Source organism: Quercus lobata, chromosome 2 (assembly GCF_001633185.2).
Source record: "Quercus lobata isolate SW786 chromosome 2, ValleyOak3.0 Primary Assembly, whole genome shotgun sequence".
Classification (NCBI taxonomy): domain Eukaryota; kingdom Viridiplantae; phylum Streptophyta; class Magnoliopsida; order Fagales; family Fagaceae; genus Quercus; species Quercus lobata.
The window spans coordinates 11,484,660-11,505,060 of NC_044905.1; the positions used below are offsets into that span (position 1 = coordinate 11,484,660).

The following is a 20,401-nucleotide window of genomic DNA, read 5'->3' on the forward strand; positions in this document are numbered from 1 at the left end:
CCAAACAAAAAAAGAGGCTGGCCACTTGTCCTCACACCACATAAACTCTCACATTGTGCTGTAGACTAGTGTGAGATCTCTTAGACACTAATAGGACTCCCCACTACTTGAACCTACAATTCTTAGACTCACAAGTGTGATTGGTTACAAGGGGTGAATGTGTGATAAGTCCTTTGATGGTAACAAAACAAAACAAATGACTTTATTCTTAAAAGAAATGTTAATAAGCACGGTAAGACGTTCGTTATAAATGAGTTATTGTGAGGTTTGGTTAATAATAAATTGGTATGAATTGATAAAGAGATTACAAATACTATTGAAGATAAGTGAAACTAAAAAAAATTAGCTCCATTAGCTCCACTCCTTATAAAGTTAATAAAAAATCTGATATAAAGCAAAATAATTTAACATAAAATAATTTCTTAACGAGTACTTTGCGGTTCGTTAACACTACTCTAATTCCAAAATGTGAATTAAAATTAGTGAGGCAGATGGCTGGTGGCTTAATCATTGTTCAACTTCTTTAGTCTAAGGAAGAAAGTACGAGACACAATTATAGTGTCTGACAAATCATTATTACCTCTAGCCCTCCATATTCTCTTAATAAAATCATCTGATACTTCACCACCTCATGATGGTTTACTACTTCCAAATCTTGTTTATTACCAAAGGACTTTAGATATGTTGTAATGTTTCTTGTCCTTTGCTCCTCGGTTTTAACCGTATCAAATTTTTAGGCCATGCACTTGGCATGTATAAACGATGCAGCTCATAGACTTTATATAGGGTATGGACCACCCTCACATCACTATGATCTACAAAGCTACATAATCACACATCCTTTGGGTTAAACCGCCTAAAAAGACAAATTACAAGTTCAGTTTTTAATTTCAAAACCTAATTGGCATAAGTTTGGATAGGGTTGAAAATAAATTTCAGTCGCCGTTGGGTGTTTTTTTGTTGGTTTTGTGCACTGTTTACGGGACCTGTAAGTATGAAATTCAAATAAAAAATAAAAAAACTTTAAAACTAAGTCCCACATGACACTATTTATATTTAAAAATTATTTTGTTACAATATTTTCAATTTTTAACAATAAGCGATATTCATACAGACCCTTAATAGATGATCAAATCTCCTTGTTAATTATAAAGCTGTCATGTCATAATATATATGCATGCATGGTAAATGTTTGGTATAACTAATACCTATAATCTCTCCCTCGAGTCAATGATCACTTTGGCTTTCTCATCAGTTTTATTACCCCCATTTGATAAAGGTCCAATAAGATCCTTTTGTCCTAAATTTCATTATTTTCTGCACCATATATGCCTTTACTCTCACTCATTGTATGTACCATTTACCATTTACCAAACACCAAGACTTTGTACTACCTAAGTATTACCCTATTATGTGTTTAATAAGTCAGATAGGCTCCACATGTTCATCAAATGCTTATCGTTGGCTATTCATCAAGTATTTTATTATGGGGCAAAAAGTGTCAATCAATGATCACTTTCACTTCCAAACCTTGATTAAAAAGTTTGATTCAGACATTAACAAACACCCAAATACTCTTTAAACTTTGTAGGTACGTTTTTAAACCGATTTTGGTTGAAGATAATCAAAGGAATCCAATAAACAATCTACCTTTTGAGGACAAGTGAAGCCCATACAAATGATTTGAGCACATGGGACTTGGCCAACATCTTAATTTTCACTCCTGAAATATGCTGTTTCGTTTTGAGTCTCCCCACATAAGAATAAACTCATGCTTGGAAAACCTCACCCTCTTTTTATATATCCTCAATTCCTCAACAACCAAACGACACCCATCATAGCATTTCACTTCCCGGAGGAGTCAAAGGGAGAGAAATACAATACAATGCTCAGGCCTCAAAGAGAGAGCTTTGTCATACAAGTAACAAGTAGTTGTGAAGCTCTTCATCATCAAAGCCCTCAAGCTAGCAGCACTGTCTCTCCCAAGTTAAACTTTTCAGCAATGAAACTCTTTAATCGTTTCCGTAAGATTCTCATGCGACTGTTATTTTCACTTCCCTCTCGTGGGTCCTCAGCTTCATCAACAGGAATGGCTAATTCGGGGCCTAAAAATTGTGACAAATTTGAGCCACCAAAGACCTCATGCAGCTCATATTACTCGTCTCACTCGCATTACAACGAGGCCATTGCTGACTGCATTGAGTTCTTTAACAAGTCATCCTCGCAGGAAGGGGTTTTGGATGGTTGTAATTCCGATGTTATGGTTTGACTTGACATGCTTAATTTGATGAAATAATATTGTTTACCATGTTTCAGTTTTCTTTTTTGTCTTATTAATTGCTTTGGTTCTAAGAGCATATTCATACAGCGAATGGAAGTTAATATGACTTTCATACAGGCCTGTTTTATCTGTTAACTATTCTCTTCTTTCCACCTAGATTAGATTAGAGAGGTTTCATGTTTGCTATGTTGTAAATTGATGATTGATAAAAGTAACCTTTTGAATACGAATATGTTTTTGCACGTACTCTTTGTTGATTTGACTGATCTGTACGGTTTTCATGTAGGCTTCAGTTGAATCAGTTATCTGGATATGATAATTGGTTTCACAGGGCCGGTTCAAGACAAAGAGAGAAATAGACCATGAAGATGAAAATATTTATAGCAGCAATATTGATTTTAGGCTAAAATGCAAAATTGCACTAAGTTCCTTTAAATTTCATTTCATTTTTCTAATTTTGATTTCGTTCATTTCAGTACTCTAACTTTCAAATTTATTCAATTAAGATTTTTCCATCAATTTTTGTTATATGTTGTGGTTAAATTTTCAATTTTTAAAATTTTTTTTTCAAAATTTTTAAATTAAAAAAATATAACTAATGATTAAAAAATATTTTCTAGATTTTTTTTTTCAAAAATTTTTAATAAAAGTTGATGGAATTAGACCTTAATTAAATAAATTTGAAACCTAGAGGATTAAAATAAATGAAAGCAAAATTCGAAAAATAAAATGAAATCTAAAGAAATTTAGAAAATCAGTTTCACATTTTAGCCTTAATTTTAATAGCAAAAATATGGAATTATTGTTCTAAAACAAAAGGAATTATAAAAAAAAATTAATAAGGGTTCTAATATTGAAAAGGCAATTAAAATGTTGGGAGCAAGGCCATTTAATGGAGTTTAGCTAACAAAAAAAAGTCCATTTAATGGAAAAAATTGGCTCTGACTTTGATGCTTAAGTCTGTTAATCATTGGGCTGAGTGTCTGTCAATTTGGTGCTCAATCTGTTAGACATTTAGAACCTTTAGGTTAGCCCGTATCCAGCCCATTTTATTGGTCCCTTCATAATATGGCACTCGAGTGTCTTCTTATGCTAAGTATGCTAACCAATTTTGGGCCCATTTTATTATGAGGGACCTCTTAAACTGGAACATGTATCCGTCATCTTGAAGTTGAGAACCAAGCCAGTGACGGCCTGAGGGGTATTGGGGCACCCTTACAGCCTACACGGTAGAAAAGAACTTGAAGAGCATAGGATAGCAGAGGATGAAGTCATTTTTGGTGGTGAAGAAGAAGAACCTTCAGATGCTCTCAGACTTGCAAAAGGCAAGATGAAAACGGTGTCGTAGTGAGAAGAAGCCATATGCACCGTATCACTAAAACTCAAAACACTGTCGTTTTACCTTAGGTTGTTTATGACTCATTTAAGGGATCAAATAGCCCACGGCTCACGGCCCACAGCCTGACTTAGAAACCCCAACCCCTCGAGCTAATGAGCGGCCTAGCCCATTGTTATTGAGGCCCATGGGTAGCCCACTAGCCCAGTGAGTCAAGCCGTGGGCTAGTTTTTATGCCCATGGGTACCCGGTGGGCTAGCCCAGTAGCCCAACCCGTTGCCCAGCCCATTGGCCTAACTCGTTGGCCCAGCCCAATAACTCATAATTAAGTGTATGAAGGATTGATCCTGAGATATTATAGAGGAATTTCTTAAGAGAACTCCCTCAACCACTAAGATACTCAAAGTAATTGTGCTAAACTTAGTTTACTAAATATATATTTTTCTAGTAGTCTAGCAAATTTGAATTAACCATTTGACATTTTTTTTTATTAAAGATAAAAATAAAAAAACAATTTAAAGCCTTAATAAAAAAATTAAATAGGTTTCCATCAACAAAACAAAAAATTAAATAGATTTTGATGGGATAGCGAAAAATTATGTTTATCTCCAATTCGTCCAAAGGTATCGTCCAAGACCCAGAGTGCAGGCAGGATCAGGAATCGCCCAAGGAGAAGAAAAGATGTTCATGGACGAGAATATCGCTTATGAACGATAATGTCTCCCATGGACGATAACGAGGTCGTCCATGGACGATGATCAGATGTCCAGGGACGACCAAATCGTCCATACAATGAATGGATGAATGTGCAACACTTAGGAAACTTTCGACACTTTGGAACGGTTACTAAACCCATGATTATCGTCATAAATTCCTCGAATAAGTTAACTTCCGTTAGCGGTTGCAACTTCTGTAGCCGTTAAGGAAGTTAAGTCCGGACTCATTGGCTTCCAGGAATCTTAGGGAAGTTACTGGGTAAATAACCGTCCCCAGGGTCTCTATATAAAGGACCGGTTTGAACCAAACGAAGGTAAGAACATTTCTGACACTTTACTCCCGAAAAGTTGGAACTCCATTCTTGTGAGAAACTAACTTATCCATCGGAGGGTGTTTGGCCGGTCTACTCCGGTCCTCTTTTGATCACGTGTTCATCCTCGCAAGCCTTCCACAGCTGCTAGTAGCCCATCAAAGCCGAAGCATTTAGCCTATTGATTCAGTGCAATATCAAAATTGACTGTAAAAAAATTTGTAATTAAGTATTAAATTCTTTAATTATTTCATTTAAAAAACTAGATTGATTATTCCCTTATAAAAATTGATTCTTTCCTTATAAAAATAATAAAATAATATGCTAACACAAGCCCATGGGTAGCCCATTAGGCTCAACCTGATAGCCCACCTTGCTAAAGACCAAATGGGCATTGCTCATGGGTTGAGGTTTTCTCTTTCGGCCTAGCCTAACCTGGCCCTAGCCCATTGTGCCCATAGGCCCAGTAAAAATGGTCCGGGCCGGCCCGACCTGGCCCATTGACGACCCTTATGCAGAACGCAACGTTTGGTTAAGTCAGTTATTTAGGCCTAAATGCAGTTATAATCATACATGTTAGTGGTGGTTAATCTGTTATAACAACCTCCATGATTTACGCTCTCTCTTTCTCTCTCTGATTATGTATATAAGCTTAGCATAGCTCAGTGATGTATTGTGGGATTACATTGCAGAAATAATAGAATTCTAGAACTCTCTTTTTTGGTTTTTCCTTTCAATCAATTTCTCTCTACTTTCTTTGTTTCTTTGTTTAGAACTAAAGCCTTCTTCTTCTTCTTCATTTTATTTTTATTTTATATATATAGAGAGAGAGAGATAAATTCTTAATTGGAAAAGAAAAATTAAGAAGCTTCTAGAGTTGATAGCTGGTATATACATAGAGAGAGATATTTTTCTTAATTGAAAAAGAAGAATGGAGAAGGTTCTAGAGGTGACGGCTGACATTATATATTTATATATATATATATATATATTTTTATTAAGTAGAGTTTATTACACACACCTTAATGCGCATACTTTTTAAAAATAGTGACTTTAAAGTTATAATTTTAGTTTTTTTTTAATTGTGTAAAACAATGTGTGCAAAAATATTTATCCTAAACATTTTAGTTCTTACATCACCATTTTTAGCATTTCATATTTGATTTCGTTTTCATATTAACTTGATAATTTATTTTCTATTTTCATTAGTAATCTGATGACAATAATAAGAGCATTCTCATCAAAGATCTCAAAAAATTTAGCATTTAACATCTTAAAAACCTACTTTATTTATTTTAACAACTCACTTTACAATACACCCAATATTAAAGTTTTTATATTTTTTACCACTTCATTAAAATATTAATATTTTTATTATTTTATAATTATTTTTATTCTCAATTTCATCTTTTCTGCTACCCACAAATCCATAACCACTGCCCACACCCATTGCTACCAACCACCACTGCCCACACTCACACCCACCGCCACCACCACCCAACCCCCAACCACCAAAATCACAAACAAAAATAAACCCATAACAAACCCACAGTCACCACCAACCAACCCAACCCAGTAAACTCATAGTCACCACCAGCCACCATCACCCACCCACTTACCACCACCATAAACCCCAACCCAAAATCAAACCACCACTAGTCACCACCACTACAAACTGCACCCACCCACCATTAACCACCAAAAACCAAAACTCACTCACCCACCCACCTGCCACCACCGTAAACCCCAACCCAAAATCAACCCACCACTAGCCACCACCACAACAAACCATACCCACCCACAACTAAGCAAAACAAAACAAAACCACCACCTAGCCACCACCTTCAACCTTCCTCCTCCAAATCACAAAACAACTACCATCACAAACACAAAAGCCAGCCATCACAAAATTTCAACCACCACCAAATCCGCTCCACCACCAAAATGTGACCTATGACCCATCGTGACCAGGTGACCCACAGTGCCACCAGTGCACTGTGACTCACCCACGGGAACCGATGAGAGAGAGAGGGACGAGCAAGAGAGGGCAAGGGTGAGAGGGCTAGAGAGAGGAAGAAAGAGAGAGAACCAGTGAGAAAGAAAGAAAAAAGAGAGAGAAGAGGGAGACCAGTGAAAGAGGGAAGAAAATGAGAAAGAAGGTGAGAAGAAAATAATCAAATATGAATAGTGAGAGAGAAAAAAAATTTTAATTAAAGTAGTATTATAATATTATTATATTTATAAGATTTGAGCTACAATGGACTGTCATAGATAGCAGTATACTGTAGCTCAGATGCTAATAATTTTAAGAATAACATATTTGTTGTAGTATGCTTTTTTGGAATAAGATGCTAAAAAATAGCATTTTTAGCTTTTGAGATACTTGATGAGAATGATCTTATAGGAGTGATATGGATGAATGGATGACACTTTTCTGAAACTTTAAGTCATACTACTAATAAAAATTGACTTATGTGTTACTGTGTATTGGATCCGGATGTGTAATATATTGCACGCTTACATACAGGAGAAAAAAGTTGAAGTAAAGTATAATGTTGTGTATATAAGGTAAGTTATTACATGTCTCTCTTACTGAAAATTCATACTCTGCTCCGAATTTCATTTCATTCCAGACCCACTTTACTGGCTAGAATTGCTTAGATAGAAACAAAAGTCTTACCAAAACAAAAAAAAATTTGTTATTATTCTTGGAAGCAAAGATATTATATATGTTGAAAATTTTGAAATGCACTTAGGGAACTCTTGGTAATGCAACTTCTGTGCTGCCTTTTTTCCTGGAAAAAAGCCCTCCTATCAATGGGATCAAAGGCTTTTTCTTCTTCTTCCTGAGGGAAGGGTGTCTCTCAAGTTTTTCAACACCTTGTGGTATTACAAGGTGTGCTAAGGAAGGAGGATTTGCAAAGGTCACATATCTTTTCTTCTGAAATTCCATTCCTTCTTCATTTGAAGTTTGTGTTTTGACCTCAAATTTTGTCGAATCTTCGACAACCTTGACATCTTCAATCTCAGTCTCAGTCTCCACCGGCTTCTCAGATTCACGTTGTTTTAATTGTTGGAGCTCTCGCCGTGTCTGATCAAGCTCTTCCTTCATAGAAGAGAGGCAATTTGCCATTACCATGCTTTCTTCTTTCGCTTTCTCAAGACTTTGTTTTGTCTCCTCTAACTCAGATGTAATACCAAGCCTTAGATGGTCATACCCATTTTCACTTGCTCCATTCTGCATCTATATACTTAAGCAACTTAGTATGAAAATTGAACTTTCTAAAGATTAAGAGCTTGAATAAGAGTTTTTTAATGCAACTATTGAAACAATAATGTTTGATTAAGGATACAAATACTATTCAATTCACTATTTTCTACTAGCTTAATGTTTTGGAAACAAACTTTACTAGGTTTATAGAATATTTTTTTTTTCTTTGTTGGTTAAGACTGATTATTAAAATGAAACTGTAGGTTAGCTTGTGATCTCTTCCAAGTATTTAGTCACACAGTTTACGTGGGGAGAATGCGTGTAATGTGATTTGGTATCTACTTATTGCAAGAAAAAGAGATTGATTCCCTAATAAAGCTTAAGTAAGTCTTACAATTATATTACTATAATTATAGTACATTACAATGATATATTTCTCTACCTTTATTCCCTCACATAATATAAGAAAAGCCAAAAAAGCAGCTAAAACATAAGAAAAACTTCAATTGACCCTATGCACAAGCAAGCAGATAGAGCGGTATAAAGAATGGAGTTTATTGATGGATGCTGATAGCCTCATATAATAGAAAAAAAAAAAAAAAGGAAAATAATTATCTCAATATGAAGTCCAAAAATTGTATAAATGCCTATCCTAAACTATAAATATTTTTAATCAACACCTTAATTTGAGATTAATTTGAAGACATCTATCCTATCATTCAAATTAGTATCAACATTTTATAAACTAGTGACTAGTGAGTACTAAATAGTGGAGCGTGTGCCTTCAAAATAAAAATTAGTGGAATGTGTATTATATCAACATTAACAAATTAATTCTCATTAAATAAAAATATCCACACCAATCACAATACAATTTTGTTAATTGGTGAGGGCCGATGCAAATTGATTTTGAATAAGAATGTTTAGTTCAAAATTTTATAATATATGATAAATATTACATGTAAATAACTCCAATAAACCTCCATAGGAAATGCCCATAGCCAAAATAATGAAATAATCGTTGACAGAACATTACATAGGACTATAAAACTTAAAGTACCCGAATATATTACAAAATGCAAAATCAGCCTTTATGCCCTATGAGATGGTATTGAAGCTTAGATGGACCAAAATTTGAAGAAGTGATCACATATTAAAAGTTCAAACAAAGAAAAAAGAAGGTAAGCTTAACATAGCAATCCAACACAGATTAACTACTTAAAAACTAATCTAACATATACCAAAAAGCAAAAACTTTATAGTCTAGTAATATTACTTACGAGAGGTTTTGAATCTCCCTCTTCCATTATTTAATTATCGAATTATATATATACATATATATTTAAAAGAAGAGTAATCCATCATATCAAACTAGAGGGTGAATATATAATGAAGGGTCACCTCTTTGAGCTTGCTGGAATATACCTCTCCAGCTAAAACTTTCTCACCAAACAATGTGACGGCCTCTTTGACCGAGCGAAAGGGTGCTCTTGTGTCAATCTCTGCCCTTTTGATCATCACAAGTCCTTCTTCCTTATCCATGTTCATTCACCTAAAGATGTAGAATATTGAATGAAATTTAAGGTGTAGAGAGAAGAATGCTCTTTTGATTTTGGTTGTGTGTGTGTATGTGTTTGAGAGAGAAAGAAAGAGAGAGAGAGAGAGGGATGAGTAGGAGTGATTTGGGTGTGCAAGGAAGGAGAGGAGAGAAGGGTGACAAATATCATGGGGACTTGGGGGGAGCTTCCTTTCTTCGCGTCCACTTCACTAGAATTCTGTTAGTACTTACTAGCTTACGGTGCCTTTGAGTGGTTGAGGGTGCTCTTGGTTTTGTGGCCCATTGTGATAGGGACTCTGCACCTATACCCCAAGGTCCACTACTCTCACTTGGACTTTGCCATGTGGATTCCTCATTACATCTCAATTGCATTTAGCAAAAGCCTATATTGAAAAGGCTAATGATAACCCATTAGAGCATTCCCATCAGATCTTTTATAAAAAATGCCATTTTGACACATCAAAAACCTACTTTACTATTTTACAACATCATTTTACAACATCTCATTTATCAGATGTTTTATACTTCACTTCTATATATTAAAATAATATTTACAACATATTAAAATAATACATTAAACTCCTCCCCAGTTCCCATCATCATCATCATCAACAACGGCACAACCACCGCTGCCACAACAATAGCCACCAACAGCCACTGCCGCAACAACACCGACAGGCACCACCGGCAAAAACTCACATCCACCAACACCACCTTATTTAAAAAAAAAAAAAAAAAACAAAAAAAAAAAAAATCCACAACAATCCAAAAAATTACCACCACAATCAACCCACAACCACTCCAATTACTCACCAATATCAGATCAGCCCAAATTGCAGCCAAAAAAAAAAAAAAAACCCACAACCAGAGAGAGGCAGAGTGAAAGGGGAACAGAGGGGAACAGAGGGGAGAGGGAAGAGAGATCTACCACCACCGCCCACCATAACCAAAATCCAAAATCAACCCACAACCATCGCCACCCACCAATATCAGCCCATCACAACCCATGAAAATCAACCCACAATCGGTCGGTGCCGAATCCACCATCAAATCACAACAAAACCAAAAAAAAAAGAAATCACTGCCATAGAGATCGGCCTGACTTGAAACTCCGACCATGGGTTGCTGTGGATGTGGTGGGCTTGTGGCGGTTGGGATGGGTCGGTGTGGCTGTGTTGGTGGTCGGGTTCGTGGGTCATGGCTAGGTGGTGGCTTGGTGAGGTCTGCTACTTGGTGAGATCGACGGTGGCTTGATGAGGACAGCGGCTTGATGAGGACGGCGGTGTGCTCTAGACTCTAGAGAAAGGAAGAAAGGAGAAGCTAGGAGTGAGAATGAATGAGAATGAGTGAGGAAGAGAGACTGAGGCGGATGGGAGAGAGAAAAGAAAGAATTAAAAAAGATTAAAGTGATGAGAGAGGAGAGAGAAAAGATAATAAAAAAATAATAAAATTTATAGCATTGTTGTCCGTACACTTCTATTTTTGAGACGTTACTGTTCACGCGTGCCAAATTTTTTGGCATTTAGAACACCTCATGAGAGTAGTTTTTTGGTGTTTGGTGTGTCAAATGCCAAATATTTGGCATTTGACACACCTGATGAGAGTGCTCTTACGTAAATATGATAGAGGAGAGGTGGTACTCTTCATTTGAGGAATCATTTAAAATTTTAAATGATTGTACATCATTAATAGATAAAAACAAAATAAAATATTATCATATCACTTCCATTCCTTAGCCGGAAAGATATATGACCATGAAATAAGGTTTAAGCGAAACAAAATTGACTAGGTGGTAGAGTCGTGGAAACAAATAAAATATATTATTTAAGTTTTTTTTTTAAATATTTTTTAAATATTTTATTTATGTTGGAGTTAGTAATGTACATTGTATATAATTGCACACATTTGGCGTGATGGTCATTTTACAAGTATAAAGTTTTTGTAGAGTTGGAGGGTAAATGCTAGAGTTCAAGTCTCTAAGAGGAAGTTTCAGACATATTTATTTAAATTAAGTTAAAGTAGAATTTATATCTTATATAAAAATAAAAAGTGTGATCAATTGGTGAGGTGCAACTCGTTTCAAAAAATAAATAATAAAAAACTGAATTGAGTCCAAGGTGTATAGCTCCTCATCATTAATTGTGGAATCTAAATAGAAGAATACTCCTTGAAAATGGTCCAAGTTGGGCAATGCATCATGTCGGCCTGGTTCATTACAAATGTGACAAACTTGGGTGGAGAGCTGGAGATGGCACGAATGTGTGATTTATACCCACATAGCCCTTCAATATTTCTTTGATCTCCAATTGTTCATGACTAAATCTATAATATCTGCTGAGCCTCTCCAAGTCAATACATATTGCACAAGTCTTTGGGGCATTTGAGAAACAAGGTAGTCCAAGAAGGAATTAAACCGACCGGAGGAGAGTTGGAATGGGGTTGTTCAAAGAAAATTCCATGAGATAAGCACTGGTCAGATTTGTCCAAGAATCATTGCAAACCACCTAACTCCCCAGTTTCAGTCACTCATTGGAGTAATCCAACAAGGGGATAGAATAAAGATCAATTACCATGATTGCTAGCAACTGGAGAGAGAATTTGGTGCTTGCTTGTTCTATCAAAGTGAATGCCAACGTCCCTATTCAAGTTGAGACACTTAGGTGGGCTGTCTCAATTACTATAAAACACAAGCTTCTCAATGTAAGTTTTGAAAGTGATTGCCAGGTTTGTATCCAAGGTCGACTTCCTCTAAGCAATTCAATTCCTAGAAGAATCAAAAAGTTTTTGCTCAAAGCTAAGTATTTAGCTAATAAGGCTGCTTATGTTCTAATTACTTTCTAATAGATATTTTTTTTGGCTTCTTTGATCCCACTTCAACTCCTTTTGTTTTGGAGGGAATAAGTCATTTTTTTTAGGGGGGAAAAAAAAAAAAGCACTAGTAATACTTGTGTATCAATTTCTAAAAATTTGACAAAATCGTTAAGCATAAACAAATAAGTAACAATTTATCATCAATCATTATCATTACTCGCAGTATTCTATGTGTCATCCTTATAGATATGTTCTTCCAATCCAATTACCCTTTTGCTAGAGGTGTGCATGGGTCGGGTTGAGGGGATTTTTTGACCCAACCCATCATGGTGGGTCAAAAAAAATTCAACCCAACCCAGCTCACATGGGTCGGGTTGAACCCATGGGTTGGACAAAATTTTATTATTATTATTATTAAATTGAGTAGAAAAAAAATATTAATATATTAAAAAAACACAAAGATTAGTATCAATGTAACTCCTTAAAGGCAAACAACAATAATGACTAAACAAAAATAGTAATTTACTAGGGTTTATGTGAACTAATTGGCTTTTATAAAGGATAGGAAGAGTTGGTTATTTTTAAAAATTTATTTATTATATAATATTATATATATTGTAGGGGCATTGGGCTGCGAGACCCATTATTTATGTATATAATGGACCTAAGGCCCAAGCCAAGGATTGAAGACATCCAAGGAGGGTAAACGTTGTCAAAAGAGCCCATGTTAGCAAACAGAGAAGTCAGTTTTGATCATAACTGTCTAGGGGGTTTTGCCGAGGAGGAGAGCCTCCTTGGCTAACCAAGGCCAAAGTTCGTAGAGGTGGTCTGCCGTCTGGGAGAATGGCCCAAGAACACTCTGTTGATACGGATATGCATTATGGGAACACAGGATAGGGATGTGTCCTAAAATATCTAAGGGGAAAGTTGATACCACCGCATTGAATACTCTATAGCTAACTTTCTAACTGTATTAATGTGGAGAAGACCCCTGAATAGTGTTGCATTGGCTACCCCAACGCACATGGGGACTGAAAGGGTGTCTGATGGAACAATCACTTAGGTGGTGGCTTAGATGATCAATAAGTGAAGGGCCAAGATTGACTAAGGAGAACTATATAATAGAAGAGACCCTCCATGAAGGGGGGATCGAGAAATCAAGAGGGAAACACTGTAGCAATCAGGAACCAACTCTGTGAACAAACTTGTAAGAAATATATAAGAATTGATTTCCTCGGACTTTGCCAAGGACGATTATCTTTGGATCAATTCAATCTACTTTCCTGTTCTTGTCAATTGAGTTCATTTGAACCCAGTTTTCCAACTCATTCTCTACAAATTTATTGTTTTGAACTTTTATTTTTTGTAACCCAACCCAACCTACCAAGGCCTAAAAACCGACCCGACCCAATTGCCGCAGAAACTAATCATTGTTCGCGACGGGTGGACCCTAGTGGGGTAAATCGTTGGTCCAAACATTCATATTTGTGTAGAGTATATATATAGTTTTTTTTTTTGGTTTCCCACAATGTATCTTCAAATCTTTCAACCAGAAACTAATCATTGTTCTCGACGGGTGGGCCTTAATGGGGTAAATCGTTGGTCCAAGGGGTTTTTTCAAAATACAGGTACCTAGACTTGAACTGGGGAGCACACCCAGTCGAACCTGTGACAAGCACTTTGAAACCAAGTACCCAACCACTTGGCCAACCCACCTGGGTTAGTATATATGTGTGTATATATATATATATATATATATAGTTAATATGTCCTCAATAGTCAAATCCGTTTCCCACTAAAGAAATAAAGTCATGTTTTATTTCTTATTGGGCGTTAGCACAATCTTAATAAAAGAGTTTTAGAGGCATTTAAGTTTTGTTTTGAAACTCTCTTTTTTAAATTAAAAAAAAAAAAAAATTGAACAAAATAGAGAGTTTTAGAAATTTGAAGATTAAAAAAATAATTCTACTATTTACATTTCATATTTTATAAATCCATAGAAAACCCTTGTGTGTGTGTTTGTTTCTCAAAAATAAATTAAAAATTTTTTTTTTCTAAAAAAACTATACCCTTAAATTGCTGAAAAATACGAAGAACCATCAACATTGCATCACTGCAAATTCTTCAACCCAAACAGGCAACAAATTTTATTCATGCGAAGAAAACAAAGAAAGTAAAAAAAAAAAGTTTTCTGGAATCGCCAACAGTGTTTACAGACAGTGCGCGTATTATGCACGCAATCGCATGTGAGAATATCCGAAGATGAGTAAAATATATTAGGTTAAAAATTTGACCAGAACAAGAACAAAGCAGAGATGTTGCTGACTTGCTGTGTTGTTCATAAAAAAAAATGTTTGTTGTGTCCACATCGGCTGGTCCGCCCAAATTGTAGCTTTATGTTCCCCCAAAACAAAAAATAAAAATAAAAAACAACAACAACAATTTATAACTGGAAGGTAACGACCAGTTTAGGTCGTTAGCAAAACCAAAACCGGTAAGCATAAACCTTGTACAGTTCTACTAGCCTAGTATGTCTTTCTTTCTCAAATCTGTAGTATTTCTTTTTATAATACAAATTTGAAACCTTATTAATAATATTAAGTACTAGTACTACTCTACTTACTCTCCATCTCAACCTCGTTTTGACTCTCCGTATCTAATTTTCTTCGTAATACTCACCGTCGACAACAAGAACAACAAGAAGCAATGTCAACTGTCACAGCAGCCTCCCCAGCCGTCGGATCGTTTTGTATTCCGAGATCACGAGGGCGCATCAATATGCCTCGGTTCACCATGACCGTCCGATCTAGTAACGCTGTCTCTGCTGGCGTTGCCCCGATCTTGACCAAGTTAAAGCACGACTGTGCTACCCCTCTGCCCCTTTTGCGCCACGTGGCGGATGCAATGGCCGCTGATATGCGCGCTGGGCTTGCCGTTGATGGCGGGAGTGATCTCAAGATGATCCTCAGCTATGTTGATACTCTCCCTACTGGGTGTGTGTTGTTTTTTTTGTTACTTTGATCCTCTCACTCTATGTATGAATATGGACTTGGTTTTGATTTCTAATAATATGTTGGAAAAAAGTTAGTAACTTTATGCTAGTAAAGATCAATAACCTTCTTTTTCTTTCTCTGAATTTTTATTTTTTTATAAAGTTGGTGCCAAAGTTGTTTTTGATTCTTAATTGTAAGTGGGTGCAATTTTGTGTAAATGAATTTTAAATGTTATCTAAATTATGTGTTATGTTATGTATTGTAAAAGGAATGAGAGAGGGTTGTTTTATGCTTTGGATCTTGGTGGCACAAACTTCCGGGTGCTAAGGGTGCAGTTAGGTGGGAAGGAAGAGCGTGTGATCGCTACCGAGTTTGATCAAGTGTCCATACCTCAAGAGCTCATGTTTGGTACCTCTGAGGTCTGTTTCCCCCATCATTTTGGTACAATGTTATGTTTTTTTTGTTGTTCTTGTTAATTAGTGTGTTTTGACCAAGAGTCATGTGGCTCATTAGAATTGTCTGGTTCTTTCTGCGGAGAGAAACCTGGGTTCTAATCCCCAACCCCACCTGATTCCCTCTCAATTGGGGTTTTTCATTTTGGTATAATGTTTCGTATGTTATATGGCCACTTATTTATAAGCTAAGCTGTTGTTAATTCTTTTGAGTCCAAAACTGCAGGAGCTTTTTGATTTTATAGCTTCTGGGTTGGCAAAATTTGCAGAAAAGGAGGGTGGAAAGTTTCATCTGCCACCTGGAAGGAAAAGGGAGATTGGATTCACATTCTCTTTTCCTGTGAGGCAGACGTCTATAGACTCCGGCATACTAATCAAGTGGACAAAGGGTTTTGCCGTCTCTGGAACGGTTTGTATTTTACATTTTTATAATGGTATAAGTAGGAGATGCTATTGATGATTTTTGCCCTGTTTCTACTATTTATATTAGCAACAATATTCGTGATGAAAGTAGATTATAGTATTGAAATTTGTGCAACCAATTCAATTCCATTAGCAGTAATACATGAAAGGTGGCAGGGATATATATTGAAGCATGATAAAATAACTTTGTGGAAAAAGGATTATGCTCAATGAGAAAAGTCTCAGCTGGGGAGGGGGACGCTGTTATAACATGATTGCCTTAAAAAAAAAAGGGAACAGTTTATGATATAAAATTTATGGAAAACGTGTACTCCCATAATTGTTTTAGTACTTCCCTTCCAGCTCCAGAAAATGAATTTTCGTTAGTCAGTTTCTCTTTGGGAAGAAAGTACCTTGTGGCATTGGTTGATTCAGTTGGTTGGCTATATCCATATCGACCAGAGGAGCTTCTCAAAATTTTTCAAAGCTGTGATTTATATTGTACATGAGTTTGTTTGACAAGACTACAGAAAGAGAGCCAGTTTATGAATTATGATGTGGTAGAACTAATTGTAAGCGAAATAAAGCCTGATGGAATCTAGGTCAAATGATGGTTTTTAAAATAGTTTTGCAATCCCATTTCAATGAAAAGTAGACTATGAAAAAACTTTTACTGTAGTGTTTTGTGCCTGATCTGACTTATAGTAACTTTTGTTTGCTGTCTTTGGTCAATTTTTAATAACCTTAATATTTTCTTTTGGTAAATTTCAGCCCTATTTCTTATAGTGGTGGCATAAACTTGTTAACTTTATACAAGCATAATGGAGAACTTCAAACTCCTTACAGGCAGGAAGAGACGTAGTGGCTTGTTTAAATGAGGCTATGGATAGGCAAGGACTGGATATGCGGGTGTCTGCCTTGGTATGTTGTTCTTATGTTAGCTTCTTTTTTGAAGAAATTTGTAGAACAATGAATTGATCAAGATTTTATAAATTAATGCAAAGTAGGTTAATGATACTGTTGGAACATTAGCTGGAGCAAGATACTGGGATGACGATGTCATGGTTGCTGTCATTTTGGGTACTGGAACCAATGCTTGTTATGTTGAACGGATGGATGCTATTCCTAAACTTCAGGGTCATGTGTCTCCTTCTGGAACAACGGTGTATATGAGTTCCCCAATGCTTATCTCTCTCTTTATAGCTTTTACAATACCCATAGTTTAGATTATATCCTTAATTTAAAATATAAAAAAAACAATTGCAGATTGTTAATACTGAGTGGGGAGCATTCTCGAATGGTCTTCCTTTAACTGTTTTTGATAAAGACATGGATGCTGCTAGTATTAATCCTGGTGAGCAGGTAAGCTCTAGTTTCTGTCATAAATGTTCATTTATTGTTTAAGGTATAATTGAATTATGGAATACAAAGTCATCAATGGTGTTCATATTTTATGGACAGATCTTTGAGAAGACAATCTCTGGAATGTATCTCGGTGAAATTGTACGAAGAGTGCTACTAAAGATGGCTGCAGAAGGAGCCTTGTTTGGTGAATCTGTTCCAGAAAAACTATCCACTCCATTTGTACTCCGGTAACTAGAACTTTCACTCTTCTTCAGCAAAATCTAGTTTAAATTTCAAATTCACCTTAAGTTGTTCTTGTAGATCTAAATGAATTCTGTTGCTATTTGGTTGAGTTATATTTACTTTGCATTCTATTTGGGCTGTTGCTGTCTGTATCCCGTCATGGGACTTATTTTTTTATTCACATTTTGGTTCTCATATCCTTGACAAAATGATTGTAGTGCTTTCAACAAATCTTCAGCATTGTTGTGCCCTTGCATTTTCATTTCAAATCAGAAATTACAATCTAATTACTCTTGCTTGAAAGCTAGGTATAACAAATCGTGAAAAACTTGATTTTCACTTATTCATGAAATCTGCAGTGAGCTGACCTATCTTTAGGACTATTTCCCTTTTCTTCACAACTAATCTTTGGTCAATTATTAGAGTTCTCATTACAATTGTTTGTTCTGAACTAATGACAGGACTCCAGATCTTTCTGCCATGCAGCAGGACAACTCAGATGATCTTAATGTTGTCGGGTCAATCCTCTATAACATAGCTGGGGTAAACTCCTTGCATTGTCCCACCCTTTTGAAAATCAACCTCTATATTGTGATAGTGAATAAGAGGGTTGGGAAGCATGGACTGGGAATAAATTGCATATGTGAGAATAATTTTCAGAGACCTCTTGATAATATTAAAATTTTGAATCAATGTGAGTGAAGGAATATAGTACAGTAGATATTGGAAGCACTTACTTCTACACGCAACACACTAGTGGCATTCTGACTAAACTATGAGAACAAGTGGAGTTTTGCATTACTGTTTCATAATTATTTTTTTAAAGATAATAACAGTTTTGTTGACCTCCATGTATCTTGTAAGGGGGGGGGGGGGGGGGGTGTTGTTGAAAGATTGCAAATGAATAAAAGCTGGGGCAACTTTGTTTTGTTAAATAGAAAACGCATACCATTGACATATACTTGGAATATCTTTGACCTATTTGTAGGGTGTTGACTACAATGAAAAATGTAGCGTTTCATTAAAGCATTCTATGAAATCTTTTATGCAATAGTAATTTTCTTTCTTGTTTTCTTCTGAATCTTGGGATCAGGTTGAGAGCAACTTAAGTGCAAGGAAGATTGTCCTAGAGGTTTGTGACACTATTGTGATGCGAGGTGGCCGTTTAGCTGGTGCAGGAATTGTGGGGATTCTGCAAAAGATGGAAGAGGATTCAACAGGTCTCATCTTTGGGAAGAGGACAGTGGTGGCTATGGATGGAGGCTTGTATGAGCATTACCCCCAGTACAAAAGATACTTAAAAGATGCTGTTAAAGAGGTTTTAGGGTTGGAAAAATCAAAGAATGTGGTTATAGAACACACAAAAGACGGGTCTGGTATAGGGGCTTCTCTCCTTGCTGCTTCGAACTCCAAATATGAGCACGACTTCTAGGGTGTGACAGCATCCTGATGACCGATTTATAGTATGGACATTTAATTTATCTCCAAGTCAGAAAAGTATCGAATTTAGTTTTGTATTGTAATATAATTTGTCATTGGGTTAATAATTAAGAGTGAAGAGAATAAGAGCAAAGAACACAATAAGAGTTTAGAAAATTGCTTCAAGGTTATAATGTAGCTGTATTTTTAGAACTCGTGCACCATTTTCCTATGGTGCAATTTTGTGTATGTTTTATGCAGCAACCATTCCATTCTAGTTAACGATTGTATTCAATCACTGATTAAATTAGTTTAGTGTAATTCAATCCTGTCCTTGTAGCAGAACTCACATGGGATCCTTTTTTCACTTCTTGGTTCTCATATTCTTTACAAAATGATTGTGATGCTTTCACCAAATCTTCTGCATCATTAATAAGAGAAATATTCTTTTGAAAAACAGTTTTTTTTTTTCCTGTTCTTTTCCACACTGCTCTTTTATACAACATCACAATGACACCAAAAGTTAGACTCTCAAAAAATACGTTATATTAGGAATGAATAGACCATGAAATAGAATTCTAGTGCTAATAAAATGAGTTTTAAGTATTAATTATTTTTCCCCCTCAAAAAAGAAAACGAAAAAAAAGTATTAATTATTTTCAACATCTTCATGGAATATATATAAATTTACTTTCATGGAAAACAACTATTAATTTGACTCAAAGCATTATGATTCTCTACCATCGTAGAGTCTCGACTCAAGTCTTTATAGATCTTGTGCCCTCACCTTTTCATTTCAAATAACAAATTACTATCTAGTTACTCTTTGTTTGAAAGCTTGGTATAACAAATCTTTTAAGACTTGGTTTTCACTTTATTCAATTGACATCTACAATGGGTTGACCTATTTTCATGATTATCTCCCTTTCTCCAAAGCTAATCTTCGGACTTCGGTCAATTATAATTAGAGTTCTCATTAAACCCATTTATTCTAAGCTAATTGCAGTACCCCATATCTTTGTGCTCTGCAGCAGGACAACTCAGATGATCTTAAAACTTTCGGACCAATCCTGTATGATATAGCTAATAGTTGCGATATACTCTTAGCATTGCCTCACCTGTTGATATAGATTTAAAAAAGAAGTTTATAAGATATCTCTGTCAGCTGGAAGAAAAGATTTAAACTTGGAAACCAACATAGAGGGTGCTAACCATGAATCAATATAAGGTTGTAAATGATGGAGTGCTCATAAATAATTCGAGCTTGACTCGAGTAAAAACTTGTTCGTTTTTCTTTATTTAGCAAATGACTCACATGCATGTT

The 20,401-nt window shown here is 35.7% G+C and overlaps 3 protein-coding genes across 5 annotated transcripts; 2 read left to right on the forward strand and 1 right to left on the reverse strand.

Annotated features, from left to right (window-relative positions):
* The first annotated feature begins 1,934 nt into the window (after positions 1-1,934).
* Positions 1,935-2,269, forward strand: LOC115959318. The gene has a single exon (XM_031077675.1). The coding sequence runs from the start codon at positions 2,003-2,005 to the stop codon at positions 2,267-2,269; it is 267 nt and encodes an 88-aa protein (XP_030933535.1). The 5' UTR covers positions 1,935-2,002.
* Positions 2,270-7,181: 4,912 nt separating this feature from the next.
* On the reverse strand, positions 7,182-9,635 carry LOC115974691 (WEB family protein At1g75720). 3 transcript variants are annotated; one of them, XM_031095167.1, is made up of 2 exons: positions 9,257-9,635; positions 7,182-7,882 (listed from the first exon to the last, which is right to left on the reverse strand). In XM_031095167.1, the coding sequence occupies exons 1-2, from the start codon at positions 9,401-9,403 to the stop codon at positions 7,397-7,399; spliced, it is 633 nt and encodes a 210-aa protein (XP_030951027.1). In that variant the 5' UTR covers positions 9,404-9,635; the 3' UTR covers positions 7,182-7,396. The 3 variants fall into 3 exon arrangements, with proteins under 3 accessions (XP_030951027.1, XP_030951028.1, XP_030951026.1); XM_031095168.1 differs by having other exon boundaries at positions 7,182-7,888; positions 9,281-9,634; XM_031095166.1 differs by having other exon boundaries at positions 7,182-7,888; positions 9,257-9,633.
* A 4,966-nt stretch (positions 9,636-14,601) lies between these two features.
* LOC115974487 (hexokinase-2, chloroplastic) lies at positions 14,602-19,406 on the forward strand. Its single transcript, XM_031094877.1, has 10 exons — positions 14,602-14,718; positions 14,917-15,217; positions 15,486-15,636; positions 15,896-16,078; positions 16,918-16,992; positions 17,079-17,234; positions 17,338-17,433; positions 17,533-17,663; positions 18,120-18,201; positions 18,752-19,406. Exons 2-10 carry the CDS (start codon positions 14,931-14,933, stop codon positions 19,088-19,090), a joined length of 1,500 nt encoding a protein of 499 aa, XP_030950737.1. The 5' UTR covers positions 14,602-14,718; positions 14,917-14,930; the 3' UTR covers positions 19,091-19,406.
* Positions 19,407-20,401: the final 995 nt, after the last annotated feature.

Coding starts and splice junctions, on each gene's coding strand:
- LOC115959318 (XM_031077675.1), top strand. CDS start 2,003: ATGAAACTCTTTAATCGTTTCCGTAAGATTCTCATGCGACTGTTATTT.
- LOC115974691 (XM_031095166.1), bottom strand. CDS start 9,403: ATGAACATGGATAAGGAAGAAGGACTTGTGATGATCAAAAGGGCAGAG. Junction 7,889..9,256: donor ATTCCAGCAAGCTCAAAGAG/GTGACCCTTCAT, acceptor TTAAGTATATAG/ATGCAGAATGGAGCAAGTGA.
- LOC115974487 (XM_031094877.1), top strand. CDS start 14,931: ATGTCAACTGTCACAGCAGCCTCCCCAGCCGTCGGATCGTTTTGTATT. Junction 17,664..18,119: donor TCCACTCCATTTGTACTCCG/GTAACTAGAACT, acceptor AACTAATGACAG/GACTCCAGATCTTTCTGCCA. Junction 18,202..18,751: donor TCCTCTATAACATAGCTGGG/GTAAACTCCTTG, acceptor TCTTGGGATCAG/GTTGAGAGCAACTTAAGTGC.